The sequence below is a fragment of the Diaporthe citri genome, assembly GCF_014595645.1.
Source record: "Diaporthe citri strain NFHF-8-4 chromosome Unknown scaffold_3, whole genome shotgun sequence".
In the NCBI taxonomy this organism is placed as follows: Eukaryota; Fungi; Ascomycota; class Sordariomycetes; order Diaporthales; family Diaporthaceae; genus Diaporthe; species Diaporthe citri.
In genome coordinates this window covers 5,318,039-5,337,439 of record NW_025064848.1, presented here as the reverse complement: position 1 = coordinate 5,337,439, position 19,401 = coordinate 5,318,039, and the positions used below count along the sequence as shown (strand labels likewise).

At 55.1% G+C, this 19,401-nt stretch overlaps 8 protein-coding genes across 8 annotated transcripts; 3 read left to right on the top strand and 5 right to left on the bottom strand.

The window, feature by feature from the left end:
- Nucleotides 1-2,846: 2,846 nt before the first annotated feature.
- INS49_008972 (uncharacterized protein) lies at nucleotides 2,847-3,407 on the bottom strand (the record flags this gene model as incomplete). Its single annotated transcript, XM_043169709.1, has 1 exon — nucleotides 2,847-3,407. The coding sequence occupies one exon, from the start codon at nucleotides 3,405-3,407 to the stop codon at nucleotides 2,847-2,849; it is 561 nt and encodes a 186-aa protein (XP_043027389.1).
- Nucleotides 3,408-5,039: 1,632 nt separating this feature from the next.
- INS49_008971 (uncharacterized protein) lies at nucleotides 5,040-6,885 on the bottom strand (the record flags this gene model as incomplete). The annotated part of the gene is made up of 2 exons (XM_043169708.1): nucleotides 5,040-5,821; nucleotides 5,901-6,885. 2 exons carry the CDS (start codon nucleotides 6,883-6,885, stop codon nucleotides 5,040-5,042), a joined length of 1,767 nt encoding a protein of 588 aa, XP_043027388.1.
- Nucleotides 6,886-9,249: 2,364 nt separating this feature from the next.
- Nucleotides 9,250-9,589, bottom strand: INS49_008970 (uncharacterized protein; the record flags this gene model as incomplete). The annotated part of the gene is made up of 2 exons (XM_043169707.1): nucleotides 9,250-9,495; nucleotides 9,548-9,589. The coding sequence occupies 2 exons, from the start codon at nucleotides 9,587-9,589 to the stop codon at nucleotides 9,250-9,252; spliced, it is 288 nt and encodes a 95-aa protein (XP_043027387.1).
- Nucleotides 9,590-10,578: 989 nt separating this feature from the next.
- Nucleotides 10,579-11,671, top strand: INS49_008969 (uncharacterized protein; the record flags this gene model as incomplete). The annotated part of the gene is made up of 2 exons (XM_043169706.1): nucleotides 10,579-11,223; nucleotides 11,420-11,671. 2 exons carry the CDS (start codon nucleotides 10,579-10,581, stop codon nucleotides 11,669-11,671), a joined length of 897 nt encoding a protein of 298 aa, XP_043027386.1.
- Nucleotides 11,672-12,465: 794 nt separating this feature from the next.
- INS49_008968 (uncharacterized protein) lies at nucleotides 12,466-13,833 on the top strand (the record flags this gene model as incomplete). The annotated part of the gene is made up of 1 exon (XM_043169705.1): nucleotides 12,466-13,833. One exon carries the CDS (start codon nucleotides 12,466-12,468, stop codon nucleotides 13,831-13,833), a length of 1,368 nt encoding a protein of 455 aa, XP_043027385.1.
- Nucleotides 13,834-14,537: 704 nt separating this feature from the next.
- INS49_008967 (uncharacterized protein) lies at nucleotides 14,538-16,478 on the top strand (the record flags this gene model as incomplete). The annotated part of the gene is made up of 1 exon (XM_043169704.1): nucleotides 14,538-16,478. One exon carries the CDS (start codon nucleotides 14,538-14,540, stop codon nucleotides 16,476-16,478), a length of 1,941 nt encoding a protein of 646 aa, XP_043027384.1.
- Nucleotides 16,479-16,518: 40 nt separating this feature from the next.
- INS49_008966 (uncharacterized protein) lies at nucleotides 16,519-17,430 on the bottom strand (the record flags this gene model as incomplete). The annotated part of the gene is made up of 1 exon (XM_043169703.1): nucleotides 16,519-17,430. The coding sequence occupies one exon, from the start codon at nucleotides 17,428-17,430 to the stop codon at nucleotides 16,519-16,521; it is 912 nt and encodes a 303-aa protein (XP_043027383.1).
- A 609-nt stretch (nucleotides 17,431-18,039) lies between these two features.
- Nucleotides 18,040-18,850, bottom strand: INS49_008965 (uncharacterized protein; the record flags this gene model as incomplete). The annotated part of the gene is made up of 3 exons (XM_043169702.1): nucleotides 18,040-18,515; nucleotides 18,586-18,697; nucleotides 18,767-18,850. The coding sequence occupies 3 exons, from the start codon at nucleotides 18,848-18,850 to the stop codon at nucleotides 18,040-18,042; spliced, it is 672 nt and encodes a 223-aa protein (XP_043027382.1).
- Between the last annotated feature and the right edge of the window lie 551 nt (nucleotides 18,851-19,401).

Sequence of the window (19,401 nt, the reverse complement as noted above, 5' to 3'; positions counted from 1 at the left end):
GAGAACAAAGGATCGTGAGGGGAAAAGGGCACCACGCACACTACATAGGTTGTGCTCTGACAACACGGAAACCGGTACGCGTAAATCTGAGGTGGGCTGCGAGGCAAGCTTTCCGAAGATTTGGATCTCATCTCAGGGTTGATGGTGACGGGTGCAGGATCCAGGGCATGAGCGTCAGGCAATAAGCCGGACGGGGCCTTACAAGTCACCGACCGTGGGGTGCACCGCGTGGTTGTGGACTAGCGCTCACTGGAAGGCCCAACAGAGTAAGCTTATGCTGCTAAGGATTCAGAAGAGGGTAAGGGACGGATGGCGCAGAAGACACCGGTAAATGGTATGACGGCTGCTACTCGCTCACTCACCCCTCCTCGTCGAGCCACCCATCGCCCCCAAATCTCACTCCCACGCTCATCCTCGCCCTCACAATTCTCCTCTCTCGCGTCGCGACGTCAAAGGAGGACCGACCTTGCTGCGCCCAATAGCGAAGCGCAGAATGAGCAATGCATTGCGTTATCTAGGATTCGGAACCGATATAACGGCTCCGGGGAACTGGGTAGTTGCCGGGCAGTCGACGAGCAACGGGCAGCCCACCGTTGCTGGGGGAGGAAGGTGGAGGGGTGGATGTCCACCCCTCTGCACTGTAGATGTGGACCTGCTGTGTTACCGGCACTCACCTTATTTGGAAATGCCCTAGTAATCCTTCCTGGCCGACTCGCAGCGGTGTCTTGTCGCCTCGGCACAGGACATACTCAAAACACACTGCAAGGTGACGGACCTGACAGCTTCAAGCTGCCAGCCATCTGGCGAGGAAGAATAGCTACCACGGTAAGTCTAATGGGGCCCGAGAAAGTGGCCTGTCGTGTCTGTCTACCCAGAGGCTCGATGCCCTGAGACAGTGCAACTCTGCAGCCAGGCTCGAGGTCGTGATTTGCCATGTTCCGAACAAGGCTTAGCAGATGTCAGCAACTGAACGCCAACAAACGCTTCTTCTGAATCCTTCCGCGCTGGACCATTCACCACCCCTCACACGCTCCTTCACACCTCCGCCATTCTGCGTCCGGCTCCTTGTGCTCATGCAGGGCACCGTCTCTGATCAGCCAGCATGACTAAACCAGGAAGCGTACAGAACCCCTCAAAATTAAACACGACCTCTGAGGTGCACCTATGCACACAGGCCGGTGAGTGCACAGCCAGGCCTGCCAGCTACGGGCAGGCCCACGAGAGATGGGAAGCATCTTACAATTCGGCCGAAACTGCTTGCTCCCTCCGAATCCAAAGGATTCCCTAACAGTGGATCTCCTGCTGCGCGTCGCCAATCGATACCTATCTCGACCAGCGAGCGCAAGGGAGGGCTCAGGGCACTTACGCGGCAGCCGCAGAGCACGATGATACGCTGTATGTAGATGCACGCTGAGTGTGCCTCCGCTCATTGGGTCGAGTCTATGCTGCCCACTTCCCTCAACAGGAAAGATCCGACAATCCTCTTAGGAAGCAAGCAGGGCTGGGAGGACGCGAGTAACAGTACCCACGAACTATCTGATTGCCCCCCCACAGCCCCTGAAGCAGATACGATCTCGGCTATAGTTGACAGCAGGATGCACGTATAGCACGCTCTGCCTTTCACTGAATAGACAAAGACGAAAGGCCGTTAAGCAGCAGACACCCTATAGAGAGGCTGACCAGCGAGGCAAGGCCTGACAGACCCCTCGTCAGCATAGCAGACCCCCAATATGTCATAAACGAATGCACTACACAGCGGGTAGTCTAGCTACATGTCTTACTGGCATCCACCCACTTGTCAGCCCAACATTACTAGAGGTGTGCTTTCCCGTCATGTTGGTGAAACAGTGAGCATGGCGACAAACTGGAAATATCGGGGCCTGCCAACGCTGACCGCTCGTCTGTAGGCGTGAGCTCTTCCAAACACTGAGCCACCAAGATGATTAAGATGATTATCAACAAGTTGGACCTTAATTTGGGAGGGATTCCGCGCAAGCCTACCCTTCTCACCTCCACCGCTGACGTGGAGGGATTCGAAGGCTGCAGGCAGACTTTCGGGAATCAGTCAGTGTCTTTGGCTTGTACAACATTAAGTCCCCGTTCCCAATCTAGAACCTTCCCCCCAAAGTGAACTGTCCCGCTGCGTCATTCTTCTCGTCTCCGGTGGAAGGACAAACTTGCCACCATCCGCCGTGGCACTACCTCCGAACACTTGCACGGTGCTGGACTCGATCCTCCCAAAGTGATCGGCAAAGGCCCCCTCGGCTGGCCGACTCCTGCTCCCACCACTGGCACCTCCGAGGTCCGTCAACTCCCCAGATCCGGTCCTGGCTTTCGGTTACGTTAGACTCCTCGTAGAAGGGGCCGCAGCAGAATCCAACCTGCTTCGTCCCGCCCGCCATGCCAATTCTCGGACTTTAGGAATCCGAGTTGGACGTTGCGGCAGTCACAAGGGGCGCATATGCATCCAGCTGCAATCCGCTGGTTGCACTGGTAAATATTGGGAAGGTGATAGGCGTGATCATATATACACATTTCTTCACCGCTTGATACACCATGCTCAGCAATCTTTCTGATAGGGTTGGAAGCAGCAATGAGGCCTTAGTACAACTGTTATAATTGGCTTCTACCGCAGGAGTATCGTTGCCATCCATCCATGCAGTCAAGCCAACATTTGCAGCCTTTCCAAATACTAACCCTCGTCATTGCCGCATGACATGTGCTCCCTAGGAACGTGCCAGCAACACTGGATCCTGAACCTCGACTCACGCCCTCCCATGCATGAACAGGCCTCACACCCCTCCCTCACTCCCTCCTCCTCCTCCTCCTACTGCTGCCGAGATCCCCTATCTCCCACCAACAGCATCCAGATCCTTCTCCAGCTCAACAAAGCACAAGTCCCGGGGTAGGTCCACCCCCTCGAACCGCTCCCGCGGGAACGCAGACGTCCCCCCGGTCCTCCTGAACCCGCAGCGCACGTACCAGGCAATGAGCGCCTCCCGCGTCGACAGCGCGTTGAGCCCCAGCCGCCGCGCCCCCCAGCTCACCCGGCAGTAGTCCTCGGCGTGGGCGAGGACGCGGCGGCCCAGACCCCCACGCTGGCGCGCGCTGTCCACCGCGAGCATCGAGAGCCGCGCCGAGAGGTCGGCGCCGCCGCGCCTCGTGGCCTCGACCGAGGCCACGAGGGCGCCGGTGGTGGCGTCCGTGGCCACGAGGACCGCGCCGTCGGGCCGGGTGATGCTGGCTAGCACCTCGTCGGCGCCGATGTGGAACTGTGACGCGAGCTCGGGGCTCCCTATCCATCTGTCTCTGGTGTCTTCGGCGCGGAAGGCGGACTGTATTAGGTTTTGGATTTGTGGTGCATCGTCTGGGGTGGCGATGCGGAATTGTAGAGTCTCGCTGGTCATGGTGGTGGTTCGTTGATGTGCTGACGTGGTAGGTTGATGGGACAAGATGATGTGAGAGATGGCAGCATACTTTTGCGACGGCATTATCAGACCCTTAAATACCTCATCAGGTGGAGCAGAACTGGAGGCCCATAAGAGACTTAAATATAGAACGTACCGGTAGTAGGGCGTCTTTGACACGACGAGGTCTAGGCCATCCGAAGGAAGGGCGCTATTGACACGATAATGAAAGGACGACAGACTCGTAGCCTCGATTAAGCGCCTATCAGGGAATTGGGTCGAAAAGGATATATAATTAATCTAGAACTCGGCTACCCATAGTAATGATTGTATTTGCAGTCTAGAATCAGAATTTGCGGTGGTCCTCAGAGGATACTCAGATGGCCCAACTTTTGAGTGAATCTTCACTGCGGTTGTAAGCAGCGAAGTTGATATGTTCCATGTGGAAATGTGCTCCAGGACCTAATATCCCTCACGTTTGAATGTGCTAGCTCCAATATGAACTTAATTTCATGCCTGGACGTCAACTGTGTAGGTCGCGAACTGCATGAGCCCCAAGGTTGGAGATACTTTCATTGTCGGATCGGTGGAGGCCACGACCTCAGAACACTTTCAATAATCGGTCAAGGATACACAAGGGAAGCTAGATCCTGAGATCGAAGGTTCTTGTCACTCGACTCTGCTGTATGAAAGTGTTGACCGTTGTATCCTGTGTTTTGGCTGCGAGAGACTGTCTATTCCACCCGGGTGCCATTTGTGGGCACGGTATCTGACCCCAGTTGAAAACAAGAAAGCATCCTACTATATATCCATTCCATAGTAATCCACGTCAATTGGAACCGATTCATATTGCTTATCGGTATGGCTTGTGCTACGCTGTTCAGCCTGTTGCTCTCCAGATTCCGCGTATTAGGGCTCGTGCGATTCTTCCATAGCTCGACCAGTAAAACTTCTACTGCAACTCCTTGCAGACATTCTGCGCGTGTTAAAAGAAAACAAGAAGAAAGGAGTTCATTCCATCCGGTGGAACATTATCTCTAATAAATAAGAATGCCATGTCTCTGTCATAGCGAGATCGACATAATGCATTTGTTAGTCTTCTGTGAAGATGACCACCTGATTCGGGCAAGACGTGGTTTGATTACAATAGGCGACGACTTCACCGTGCTGGGTTTACAGGCCCAAAAGCCGTGGCCATGGTGCACGTCGGCGGAGATTGCGAATGCGAATGCGTGGCTGTTCAATTGTCCCAATCTACGAATGTGGTATGGGATCAAATATGACAACGTCTCAACAGAACGTGGTGAAATGTAAAATTCCGTTCGTCTCGGAGAAGAGAAAGTCATCAATCTATACATCGTGAAAGCCAAAATCCCCCAAATGTAAAACCACACAAGCGTCCAACCCCATCTGAAACGGAATCTCCTTTTCTTTTTTTGTTCTTGATGATGTCAAATTTCAGCCTCCGCAAAAGCAATGGAGAAGCCTCCGGGGCTTTTTGTTTTGAATCAAAGCACGTGGTCTTTCCGAAACCAGAACAGAAAACAGCCCAAACACCAACTCAGCCCAAGAAATGAAGGACGCCCTTGTCCGTATGTGGCGCCATTGTCAAACCGCGAGGCTTTGCAGCCCTCACAGTTTGGAAGCACCGGTAGGGCACACGCCATCGACGGCGCAGACGGTCTGGGTCTGGGTCACGGTGACGGCGGAGCACTGACCCCCAGCACCACCGCCGCCGCCGGTCGCAGTGACAAAGACGGTCTGCGTGGCCTGCGGGGTGGTCTCTGGCGCGGGGACGACGACGGTGGCGGTGAGCTGGCCGCTCGACGTCGACACGGTCTGGTTGCCGCCGACGGTGACGGTGACGACGCTCTGCGTGGGCAGCACCGTCTGCACCGTCTCCGACGCCGGCTGCTGCGGGCTGCCCTCGGAGGTCGCCGAGGCCCCGCCGCTGACGGGGACGACCACGCTGCTCGTCAGCAGGCCCGTCGAGGTCGAGGCGGTCTGGCCGCCTCCCTCGACGGTGATGGTCACGACGCTCACGGTGGGGATCACGGTCTGCACGGTGGATGAGGCAGAGGCAGAGCCACCGCCAACAGCGAGCGCACTCGTGACTGGGACGACCGAGGAGATTGTTGTAGGAACGCCGCTGATGGTAGTCTGGATCGTGGTAGGGACAGAGATGACAGTGACCCTGGTAGATGCAGAGCCGGATGATCCATCCCCGTTACCAGGCACTCCGCCGTTGTTGGGAGGGAGCTCGGTGGTGACCTGGACAGTGGAAGACGACAGCGAGGGGGTCCCGCTGACGGTGACGGTGACAACGGTCGGGACGTTGACCACGGTGCTGCTGCTGGCTCCGGAGCCAGACCCGCCTGATGGGGTGGGGATGAAGACGGACTCGGTTCCGCTCGCTGGTAAGAGATGAGCATTAGTATTCATGTGTAAGTGAAAAAATGGTGGGGCTTTTTGTGGTCTGAGAGTGAAACTTACCAGTCACTGTCGTGATGGCAGACGAGAAGCTTGATGCGATGGAAGAAGACAGAGAGGAGGCCGCCGTGACGGGGCAGATCGTGGTGTACTGAGCAATAGTATCGGTAACCACAACAGTCGAGACGGCCCCGGAAGGCAGAGCCGAGATGGCGCTGCTCTCAGACGCCGCCGGGCAGCTGGTGACAGTCGGGGCGCAAGAGATGACGGTGCGGATGGTTGTCGCCTCAACAGTGAGCGTGGTCTGGGAGACGGAAGTGTTCCCAAAGGGCGCGGGCGGGTCGCTGGCCACGGGCAGGTTGCTGCTCAGACCACCAGTCGGGGCTGCGGCGCCGCCTGCTGCCGGGAAGCCGGTGGTCTGGGGAGGCAGGGTAGGCAGTCCAGTGGCGGAACCGCTTGGAGGAGCGCTGGGGATACCGGTACCGTTGGTAGGAGGAGGCACTGAGTTGGGCCCGCCAGGTTGAGCACTGCCCGGAACCTGGGCACCGCCGGTTCCATTACCAGCCGGCAGACTCACGGAGGGCAGGGGAGGCAGGCCGGACCCAGATGGGCCACCCGTGCCGGTGACGGGTGAGTTGGAGCTCAGGGCCGAGTCAGAGGCAGACAGCGAGGGTTGAGGAGGCGGCAGGGACGGTGCGCCTCCCGTGACATTTGCGGTAGGGACCGGCGGAGGAAGACCCGAGCCGGACGAAGCGGTGACATATACGGTGTTAACCGAGACGGGAGAGACCTCGCTGGTGGTCCGGCCGGGGCAGTCCGTGACATCAGACGCGCAGGACGTCACTGTGTAGATGTTGGTCGTGTAGACAACCTCGGTGGTGAGCTGCCCGCCGGCGGCATCGGCCGTGGCATTGGGAGGAGGGTTGGCGGCGGACCCGCTTGTAGGGAACGGCGACACGGACGGCGCAGGGGGTATGTTCTGCCTGTGCAGCAGGCCTCCCAGGGCGCCCTGCGAGAAGAGCACCGCCACGGCGTTGCGGTACATCATGATGTGCGTGCGTATGGGTTCTTGCGGAGTTGAAGGTGCTGAGTGAATCCCGTCCAGGGATCAAAAGAGTGTTTGCAATGAAGAATGAGTGGATGAAGTGTCAAGACACCTAGAGAATGGATGGTCAGCAAGATCAACTGGCTTCGAGAAAAAAAGAGTGGAAAGCACAAGATGCCGATGTAAACCTGAAGTCAAGCTTGGGGCGTTCAAAACATACTCTCGAAACAGCAAAACATGCTGCCTTCTTATACCGACTCTTCATCAAGAACACCAGCACTTCGCCAACACTTCGGCAGCATCTCTCGACACCCCCTCCTCCGACCTTCATCTCCGGTGTTTTCTTCACCCACCGCGACATGGCCTCTGTCTGGATGGGCCCATATGTTGGTGCCAGGGAGGGTCCATGGAGAATGGCATCGGTGCCTGTGTGATCCAAGTGACTTCTCTCGTCTGTGACGCAACATGCTCCTTCGTTGTCTCCACAGTCGTCGTCTGAACTTTTCATCTGAGCTTTCAGCCTTTATGCATACAAGGTACAATCCATATACTTGGGACGAAGAGCACAGCCCCGAGTGGAGTAGCAGTACATCCGCGGGTAGGAGAGGCCAGGCCTTGTGCTCAGGCCCGTCGGCGTGGTTGAGGGGTCCGAAGGGCTCGTGGTCCAGCCAGAATACTTGCAATACTATGTGCAAGTTGCCCCTATTGCGTACTGAAAACCATGTACCCGATCGATCTGCAAGATAGAGTGTGGTCCGAGCCGGGGTCTTGCTGTCAATCTCCCGTGCTCGCCGTTTGGGGTAAAAGTCTCCGGACGGCAGTGAAGTGCATAAAGGACAGGGGCATAGCAGTATCAACGAGAGGGAAACAGTCTTGGCATCCTCCCTTAATTCCGAGTCAGGGGCTTGAGGGGCAAGAAACACCCCAGGAACAGGGACCTCAACGGCCGATTATGTCAGATCCGGGAGGGGAAAGGGTGCACTCAGGCACTGACAGGTACAGATTACGACCCACCAGCTTCGAAGCTTAACGTCAATCATATAGTTAGGCCATATATGAGGGGGTTCGTACTGCACATGCCAGCCCTCATGCAGACGGAGCCCTCCCCTGAATCACGACACTGCTGGAGTTGGGACGAGAAATCCTGCACAACGACTGCCAGGATCACTCCTGCTGCATCGTCAGGCCACGGTCGGCCAGGCTCGGAGATTTTGCTGGGGGCCCAAGAGCCATTCGTCAGTCTCTCCCAGCTACCCAGGTGTTTGGACGATAAACATCCCTCCCGAAAACTTGGCCCCTGCCCCTGAGCCGCCTGGTGCCCCCTTCCCTCCCGCCCTTCTTTGCACCGATTCACCACCTCCCCGGTGGGGTGGGCAGTGATGTTTCGAGTCTAGAACAGGTTCATTTCCCTTGGAAACGTTCATGCGCATTCAAACACCCCAGCTGGCCCGAGGCCTGCCCTACCTTGAGTGACAACTGACGTGGGCTGCGTACCCAGATTTCTGTCTCGGCTAGGCTGGATTCGGCTTCCTATGCGGTTACACCACGATCATGGCGACCGGCACTACGGTCTCATAGGGGACGACCGACTTGCCCCAAGCCACCTGGGGATCCGGCCATTGATGCTGTCGTCATGTCATGGCTGCCCTGGATAGATTAATTAAGCTTCCCAAGAACCGCAGCAGCACCCACTCCCGCGTAGTTGGAAGCCGAAATTACTTGAGGGGCCCTGCGGTTATGATGCTACGGAACCATAGGTGGTGACTGTGAATCGGATTGATTGGGACTCTTGCACTGCCTCTTTGCAAATTGTGACAGACACTTACCATGGTAGCTGCAGGCATCTTTGCGGCCTCCATGGAGGCTCGAGGAGTGGACAGGAGCTTGGATGTAACTATGCCACGACCAAAACGTAACCTCGCCTTTGCCACGCCTGATATTAAATGTTGGACTACACCAGGTTCTACTACGTCCTGTTACCGGGATACCCCACCTTGAAAACATTTGGCTTCAGCTTTGCATGAGCTTGATTCCCATTTGCCTCTGCCTCAGGTTTGGCGAAACTGGTTGCTTTCATTTCAAAACCAACCGATACTTTGGTCAACAGATTAACGAACCACCACACAGTAGTATAGATCTAGGTATTTATCAGATAAGCTCAGGGAAGAATTTAGGAATCAAGCTAAAAATTACAAAACATACAGCACTGGGTGTCGCTGGTCGTCACTGACCTAACTACTAGTCCAGTACACATGGTCTCCGCTGGAGTGGGCACTACAAAAAGTAGTCAAAAACAGCGAGAGCCGCAGCTTCCAGGCACGTGTCGTGTAACTAAGCGTCCTCCCAGAGCTCGGACTTGCTAAACACTCAGCCGGTGCCGGTGTTGAAGACGAGCCCAATGGCGACCTCCACGGCTGGGTTTGGCTCGGCTTGGTCATGGTCCTCGTTGATCAGATTTGCGATATCGACCGCGGCGCGTGCCACGTCTTGAGGCCACCCAAAAGGGCGTCCCACCGCGTTGCTGAGGGAGCCGAAAGTGATGTTGGTTTCTTTTTCCTGCGGGCCAGCTTGACCAGAGTCCTGGCGAAGCCCTGGACGCCGTGCTGGTGGTGGCTGGAGGCCAGTGTGTATCTTTCCTGTCGGCACTGGTCCATGCTGCTTTTACGGAGGCGTATCGTGCCGTCTCTTTGTCGACGAGCACCACCATCGTGAGCTTTAGGGGGGTTGGGAGCGGGAGCGGCGGGGAGAGGCCGACTCTCCCAGCCTCGGACATTGGCTTCGCAGACGGTATTAGACCCTGCAGGACGAGAAGCCCCAGAATTTCTGCGGGACAGCTCTTCTGGATGGCTGGGGTATCAAGGTCTTCCTTGATGACTTCCACCGGTGTGGTGAAGCCGTTGCCCGGGTGGTTGGTGATGACCAACTCACGGATATGAACTTCCCAGTGGTCAGGGTGTTTACCACGGCGAGCTAAATGGGAGAGGGTCCGATGATGTTGCCCTCGTAGCTGCGGAGCTCGTCGAGTCGGAGAGGGCGCCGGCCTTCCAGGGACTCCTGTCCGTTCTACTGTGTCCCGATGAGATTTGCCGCAACGTGCATGTCGGCGTCCATCCTTTTGCCAGAAGCTCTCCGCTCACAGTCACCAAGTAATTATTCCTCGCCTCGTGGCCCTCAAGCAAGACTGATGATCCGCAATCCATCGCATGTCTCATTCCTTGGTCTGAGGCCTCTCAGTCATGGCCCGCCACCAGGTTGTTCAAAACAAGTTAAGGCTAGCGGTCTGGCAAGGGTGCTCATTTGGATCAAACATGCGCTAGATTGATTAAAGAGGCTATAGTCAGCAGTGAATCTGGTCAGAATTAATGGTTTCAGGAGCATTCCGGGGGGCAGGCAAAAACCAATGATGCTAAAAAGATAATATACCTGTGGGTCGCATAGGCACACCATATCGGATTTGGCGGCATCCACGAGCTCGACAAACTGCAAAATGTCAGATCTAACCAGATTTGACTGCTGTGGCTGCGGAATGTGATATGTTGGTCTTTGTTGCCCAGTAATGAGCGGCGTTATGCTCAGTAAACCCGAGAGTGTGCGGCACGGGCGGGCATTCAAACACCGAGCTGAGCAACATAAGGAGTCTCACCAACAACTTCCACTCTTCATTCTGACCTGCTCCGCAAGAGCACCCTATCCAAGATGGCTTATACATGCTCAACCATAGTCACGGGAGGCACTATCAATCTTGGCTACTATGCCGCCCTCGAGATCGCCCGTCAGCATCCGGACTGGCTTGTCGTGGTCTGTTCCCGGTCCGACCGCGAGCGCGCTGCCGAGAAGATCAACACCACCTTGAAACAGAACAATACCGCCTTTATGGCGCTCGATCTGAACGACACCAAGAAAGTTCGCAGCTTTGCGGATGAGTGGATTTCGAAAAACCATCCTCCAATCCAAGCATTGCTTTTGAAGGCCGCCTTACAGTTCGCGGACAAGATGATCTTGAACTCGGAAAATATCGAGGCAACCTTCACGATCAGCCACATCGGCCACGCACTCCTATTCCACCTGCTTTGCCCACATCTCGCACCCAACGCCCGCGTCGTGGTGACCGCCAGTGGCGTTCACGATCCACTGCAGAAAAGCGGTCTACCAGATACCACTTACACAACAGCCGATGATCTTGCCCACCCACCTCCCGCCATGACCAACAGACCGAGCACTGGACACTATACTAATACCAAACTCGCCAACATTATGTGGGTGTATGCGTTGTCCAAACGTATCAACGAACGGATCCCCGACCGCGGAATCAAGGCCAATGCGTTCGACCCGGACCTGCCAGTGATGCCCGGCTCAGGGCTTGCACGGGAATACAAAGGAATAATGCGATTTGCCTGGTTCAAGACATTCCCCCATGCAAGTCCTGAAAAAGACTATTCGCTGTCTCGCTCTTCTACCCCCCGGGCTCAAGGAGCACCACCTGGAAAAGGATGATCAAAATGGAAGACTGACCGACTGACTTTCTGTTACTCACCAGATCACGCCGCTTCTCAAGATCGCTTTCACCCCTAACATCCACAAGCCGAGCGAGTCGGGTGCATCGCTCGCTTGGGTGGCTACTGCCGACGAGATGGCCTCTGTCTCGGGGAAGTACTTCGAGGGACGCAAAGAGATCAGATCCAGCCGGCTCAGTTACAACACAGCTAATCACGATGATCTGTGGCAGTGGACTGTCAAGCACTGTGCCCAGGACGGTGCTGAGGCCGCGCGGTTCGAAGCGTTCAAGTGAGGCGGCATCTGAAATGCGAAGCGAACAGGAGAGAATGATTCGGAGAACGGATACTCACACCGGTCAAAACGGATAGCACACTAATTATGATCACATAACTAACCATTATATAGCTAGATTTGTCCATAAGAATCAATTAATACTTCCTATAACCCTTATGCGTTACCTTTTAATTATTATCCTGATACACTCAAGGGTATTAATATTTGTTCCTCTACTTAAAATAGAAATTTGATGTAAGAATTTCCTGGCTTTCGGTATACTGACTTGATACAAGATACTGGTCCTCGAAATAAGAAATAGTGCCTTGCTGTCGCAGGCCTGGGCCGCTAGCGCAAATTACTCTTATATGCAATCAAAAGTATTAAGAAAAGTGGGCCCGTTTAATTCACATCCCCTTATTTTTCATATAAGTTAATTTTTAAGTTTTTTAAACTTACTTAAATCTAATTAAAATTTATCTTATATAATAGCGCTTTTTTTTCTTATTATAAAACTACTTTTATTTTAGTTTTTAGATATATATTAAGTGTGTAAATGTTAAAAGTAATTTAAAAAAGAGGAAATTGAGGAAAAGGGGGGGGGGGTGAAGTGCGCAACTTTAGCGTCTTTTTGATACTTTTGATTGCATATGAGAGTATCCAACGTGTGATATAGAGTTCCGGCCCCGCTAGGCACTTCCCGGTTCCCCAACGTCAGACCTCATTTCTGCCGGGTGGCTGGGGCACAACCCGCTCATGAAGTGCACCCATCACGAAGGCCCTTGATAGGAATCACATGGTGTAATAGTGACCATGATGGACCATAATGACGATTGGGTCTTTGTCTCGGACGTTGACGACGAGCCAGAGCCGCCTTATCTCCGCGATATCAGCTCCTATGTCGACAACATTGCCGACTCCTTGTGGCCGGTGAACAAGACGATCCACGATAACCCTGAGCTGGGCTACAAGGAACGCATTGCCCATGACACCCTCGTCCGGTTTATGAGGTCCCAAGGTGGTTGGAAAGTGACTCCTTCGGCCTACGGCCTCGAGACAGCATGGATAGCGGTGCACGACACTGGACGTAAAGGACCGGCGGTCTCCTTCAACGTCGAGATGGGTATGAAGGCGGAGGCATCGTTTTACGGTCCAGGACCATACGCTAACATCATACTACCAGATGCTCTTGTGGGGATAGGCCACGCCTGCGGACATAACCTTATCGCGACGGCGTCGCTGGCAGCCGGCCTCGCAGTAGCAGAGCTGATGCGGCAGCACTCCTTGCCCGGGAAGGTCATTCTCTTCGGCACGCCCGCCGAAGAGGGTGGCGGCGGCAAGATCAAGCTGATCGGCGCCGGCGCGTACAAGGACCACGGAGTCGATATCAACCTGATCTCGCACCCGGGCATCACGCAAAACAGCGCGCTGATGCGGACGACGGCATACACGCGCTTCAAGGTTGAGTATTTCGGCCGCGAGGCCCACGCGGCCGCGAACCCCTGGCTCGGCATCAACGCCCTCGACGCCCTGGTCACGGCGTACAACTCGCTATCCGTGCTGAGGCAGCAGACCATGCCGGGCGACATCATCCAGGGCCACATCACGGACGGCGGCGCGGCGCCCAACATCATCCACGCCTACGCCGCGGGCGTGTTCGTCGTGAGGGCGGACACGCGCGCCCGGCTGGGGGAGCTCAAGAAGAAGGTCGACGGGTGTTTCGAGGCGGGGGCCACGGCCACGGGCGCGCGGCTCAGGATGACGGAGGAGCAGGCGTACGCGGACCACGTCCCCAACCGGGTGTTGGCGAGGAGTTACACCCGGTACTTCAACTGCCTGGTGCCTGGGAAAGATGATCCGTCTGGGTCGCCTATCTCGAGGATACCAGTTGACCAGGATGTGGACGAGGCGAGGGGGGTGACGAGGGCTAGCACGGATCAGGGCGATATCAGCTACCAGATGCCCAGTTTGAGCGTTGGCTTTTCGATCGTCCCCGGTGCAGGGGGACAGGGCCCTCATAACCCTGAGTTCGCGGACTCAGCTGGAACGAGGGATGCGTTTGAGCGATGTTTGAGGGTCGGCAAGGCAATGGCAGGGACAGCTTTGGATGTGTTGTCTGAGAGGAAATTGCTCAAGGATGTGCAATCTGCTTGGAAGAAGGATATGGAAAGGTACAGATAACCTAACTCCAACCACAGCTGCTACTGAGCACAATGTCGATGGACGTATGTTTTGAGTTTTGTGGCGCTCATTTCGCATTGGAAGTGTGTAAATTCGTTGAAAATGAGGTCCTCCTTCATCACTGTAAAGGCGGTCTCTCCGTGTCAAATTTTTATGGCTCTGGTGGCCAGAAAATGGTAAAGCCATGGCTCCCTGATATTGACTTGGTTGGTTGATCGAGACTCGAAGGATACATTATCATTAGTGTAGAGAACCTTGTGGTATCTTGAGAAGATCAGGCCTCTCGAGACTGATCTCATTACCTTGCTTCGTGTGATCTTCAAAGATAATCAATGGAACCTTTCTTGACACGACCATCGCATCCATATTTTCAGGCTATTCCCAAAACTTTGATACGTCAGCATGGGCAAATGCGTCATCTTGTGGAACCCTCCTCGTTTCAATGCCTCATCTAGATGGGGTTTATATGCTCCGTCACTAGAGCTTACTAAGAACAATGAGCTGACTTAGCATCGGCTCTGACCGGAAGGGTTGCTTAATATTAGACTAAGGTCTCGGCAGTCTGGGGAGCAACAAACTGCCAGAAGTCTAAAAGCCGCATAGCGTCCAGCTGTAACCTGCAATGACGAACTGGATCCTTACGTCCGTGCCATATACAGCCACATTATTCCAATATACGGTCGCCACTGCACTGCGAGCTCTATATGCATGTGGGCATCGACTCTGCATCGTCACTTCTCGATGAGATGAATGACTGTCGGCCAGACCGAGGCCGTTCTTCCGCGTCGGCCGACAAGGCCACGGAGCGGCTACAGGAGAAAAAGACCGCTGGCGGTAAACGAGGGAAGACTTTTACGGGCTGCTGGACGTGTCGCGAGCGGCACGTCAAGTGTGACGAGCAGCGTCCAAAATGCAAGCGTTGTATTGCGGGCAATTTTGCTTGTCAAGGGTACAGCACGCGACTCACATGGCTCACGCCTATGAGCCAAAGGGTATCGAAGAGCAATTGTCGGACCCGGCACACGGCTGAGGAAAGCTCCTCTATAGGCGTCAATGTTCCAACACGCGGCTCACTCTCAGGGTTTCCAACTTTGCAACCAGAGCCTACTCCAAAAAGACGGAGGCATACAGAGCGAAGCAGACCTACAGTCACGACGGAGCAGGCGTGCCAGAACGTTCAACCAGCGGAGCCTCGGGACGTGGAGACCATCCAACCCAGCGAGATCATCACAACTGTGAATAAATCAGCCCTGTTTGAAGGTGTTCCCAACGACACACGTATTTCGTTGGACGACAATGAACTTGTCTACTCAGAGCAGCAGAACCTGGACTCCAACCTATGGCCAACAGTCAACAGCTCGAGTTGGTCACCGGGAGTGGACCACCTTCAACTCAATTGGTACGCATATTCTCAACAATTTCCTAACAATGGGAGTGCCGTATCTAGCTTTTTCGATCCCATGTCTATCCCGCGCATTGGTAGCCCTTTAACACCATTCGGAACGCCATCATCTGCCACTCGAGAACGGGAGCTCATCAGCCACTGGGCGACAAACCTCGCAGACAAGCTGGTCCCTTTCCGCAGCCCTGCCAACCCTTTCCTCACCGTCGTGTCTCCCATGGCTCTCGAGGGGAGCCGGACAGCCCGCACAAAGTCTACCTGTACAGTCGCGTTATTCCACGCTGTCTGCGCCATCTCTGCAGCCCATCAAGCAAATCTCAGAGCTTGTGCTTTGGAGGATGACGGGCTTCTTCTTCACCACAAGCAGCTCAGCTTTCATCATCTCATGCAGAACATAGACCGCAGAGACCATGATGAACGGATGGCATGCCTCGCCACCCTATGTCTGTGGATACTGATCCACTTCGTCACGGGCACGCCAGGGGCCTGGCGGGAAGTCACAAAGGTGACGAGGGGCCTCCTCGAGGGGATAAGCGCAGAGACCTGGGCCCAGTCTACAACTGCTGCACTGACATACCAGTCGTTCTCCTCGAGCTTCGCGCTGATCCAGGCCCAGTACCTCGGACGACAGGAGTCTCTCGCCCCTTTGAAGACTACTCTCCCAGGTGTAGACATGGTCAAAAGCCAGATCATGCCGGCACGTTCCCTCGAGCTGCTGTCTTCCTTCAACACGAAGCTGATGCGCGCCCATGCCATGCCTTCCGAAGAGCTTGACCAGCTAGAGATCGAGTTCGCCCTTTCCACGCCGGAGCCGTCGACCGACTTTGACGCCGGCAACGCGGCCTCGGCAATGGTGCACCACCACCGCTCGCTGTTCTACTACGCCTCCCTGCTCTACTTCAGAGGCAACTCCGGGAGGCGCGGCCCTGAGGAGGAGGTCCAGGGCCTGGTTGCCAGGTGTCTGGACCACATGGAGCACCTCGATCTGCTGCAGAAAGACGGCAGTCCCAAGACGTGGGTCTACGCGGTGGTTGCGTTTGAGGCGGCGACGCCGGAGCTACGGCACAGGACTAGAAGCCTGTTCGCCAAGCGGATGTCTCTGGGAATTGCTGCTTGGAATACGTTACTTCTAGCGGTTGAAGAGGTTTGGAAGCGCCGCGACGCTAATTTTCCAGGGCTTGATCCAGAGCCTTGGACTCGGGTTCTCGCAAATATGCCAGAACTGGACGTCGTACTGTATTGAGCTCATGAAACACTACTTCGAGAACGATTCAACTAGGACGCTATACAATAACATTAGGATCCCGCTCGACTTCCGCCATCAAGTCCTTCGCCGTCCGAAACTGTAACCCAGAGAAGTACTTCTCCCGATGTGCGGCGACCTTGTCAGCCGGCAGAGATCCAGCGTGGCTCGCAGAGAAGATCCGGTACTCCGCGATGATACGCTCCTCGCCCTCGGGGTTGGCAACAACATCCTCAATCAGCTGGTTAAGGCTGCGGTGCTTGATCTTTATGTCAGGGTACTTCTGCTGCACCAACGCCGCAATGTCGTTCCAAGTGGACTTCTCCCCGGAGATGTACGTGTACCTCTCCCACCGTGGTGCTCGGAGCAGCCTAGCAATCGCGCGGGCGATGTCCCTCACGGCAGTCAGGTCAAGCGGCTCCTTTCCAGAGCCCGGGATCACCATGCTGTTGCCGGCGAGGTTGACCGGGATCGCGTCCCCGGCGTCCTGCAGCCTGCGGTTGCGGCCGGGCACGACGTAGTCCACGAACCACCCCGTGGACAGCAGCGTCCACTCCAGCCCGCCCTGCGCGGCGAGCTCCGCGCGGACGACGCCCTGCAGGCGCGAGTAGAAGCCCGGCTGGTCGGGGAAGTCCTCGAGGTTACCGCCATACTCGGCGGGGATGAAGCGCCTGCAGGTTGTGCTCTTCCTGGCGGCCTCGATGAGCCGCCGGTGCACGTCGATGAAGGCGGGCGTGTAGTCCAGGATGGCCGAGATGAGGGCGCTGCTGCCCTCGATGCCCTCGAGCAGGGACGGGACGGAGTAGTCTGTGACGAACTGCTGAACCCCGGGGAAGTTCTCGAACTGGGGCTTGATGGACCTGGTCAGGATGACGACGTCGATGCCTGCGGCTGGTAGTTCTTCCGCGAAGTAGCTTGTAACGGCCCCAGAGCCGGCGATAGCAACACGCATATTGGATGATGTGGGACCGAGAAGTGAGAAGTCAAGGGGGAATGGAAATCGGTATCAATTTATTTGCACAAATCGAAAGATTAAAGCTGGTGGAGTAGATATTTCTCGACTTCAGGGGCGCCAACACTGTCCTTTTATATCTGCCATGATGATCTCTCCAGCCCGTGTTCTCGTGTTGAGTTTCCAATCCAGGCATCTTCAGGAATGCTTACACAGGTGAGCAGTGACCAAGTCTTTTGGCATTTCCAGAACGAGTCTTCTGTTTAATGAAAGGCCAACTTGCTATGTTTGTAAGCAAGATACCACTAAGCTGAGCCAAGTCTACCCGATAGCGTCAATGAAGCCGGGCCAGGGGTCATCGAGGAGTGTAAGCGTGCAGATCACTTCCTGATCAGGCATGTCACTGCGAGCACTGTTCTTGGCGCCTAAGCCGGTCATCAAGGGACACATTGTGCAAGCCAGTGTAAGTTGCAGGGAGTCGCAGGTCTCAAACCTCATAAATACACTCATCCTCAATGACCTCTGCCATAGAAAATCGACTCATCTCAGATGTTTTCCATCTGGCGCCGAGATTTCTGATAGGCCTTTCTGTGATGAGAAACCATTGAGCTAAGCTCGTTTCCAAGTGGCATCAGCATCAGGATGAATCTCAGGCTCCTTGATGTACTCCCGAATCTGCTTCTTCCTCCTCCAGTCCGCGGCACCAAACCTAGAGTCCCTCTCGCCCACCACCGTCTCAAAGTCCGGCATCTGCTCGGCCTTGGTGAAGCTCGTCATCAGCTTCGGCTCGCCCAGCGGGATCTTGTGGCCCCTGTCCACCTGCCACAGGTGGTAGACCTTGCCGTACAGCTCGACCACGTCCTCCATCTCGGCGGACTCGGCCTGCTCCCACGCGGCGGTGGGCACGAGCGCCGACGGCTGCGGCATGATGAGCATGCCCGACTTGACCTCGAAGACGTGGCTGTGCCAGAGCTTGTGCTCCTCGGCGTCGAGCGTGGCGTACAGCTTCGGGGTGATCATGTACTCGATCCCGATGAGGCGGGCTCCTGGGTTGGGGCTGTCGTAGAGGATGCACTGGCGGACGTCTATGCAACGGTGGTGAGTGACTGACTGTGCGTATTGTCACACATTCGTGTCATGGCGCGAGATGCATACCTTCTGTCAAATGACTGCAGTAGTGATTTGCCTCGACGAAGCGCTTGGGGTCGTCGGCGTAGACGTGAAAGGCGTTGAGGTGCGCGCAGATACTCTTTACTGGCGTGAAATCCTGGCCGGTTCCGTCAGCATCCGGATACTACGGTGTATTCTGGACTGTCTTGGAAATCATCGTCCTCACCTGAGTCATGCCCGCACCTGCTTCCAGCACCTTGCTCTTGGTAGTGCGCTCATCGCCCGCTACGTCTTTTTGCGGCTCCGTCATGTTGGTAGATCTAGTAGCACTTGAGAGGTAGTGCGTAGTAGGTTGAGAGATGATCGATCAGTTTGAAGCTCTTGGAAAAATAAGAGGGGCTTTACGGTCTGATTGTTTTGGAGTGATGGGTCCAGTGTTTGTAATGATGATGCACGCTTGAGGCAGAGGCGATGTGAGGTGAGGCTTGAATGTTGGGGTGGTTGCGGTCGTGTCCGGAAGTTACGTCAGTGGACGTCATCACCACTGCAACCATTCAACGCTCTTAATAGACTCTGCGGGACTTGAATGCAGAATTTAAATCTTTAGATTATGTGAACATAGGTTCACATAGAGTGACACAGTGGCACACAGATATTATGTTACTGCCGATTCAAGATATACGACATGTAGCATCAGCCATATTCCGTTTACTCGAATCACTCGACCCGCATGCAACGACCTTATCAATCAACAGTTCCATTGTGAGCACTTTACACGCCAATTGTTATTTATTTGACAAAGAAAATCTGAAATGAATCAGAATTTGTTTGCAGCATGGTAAGCAATAAATCATTGCATGA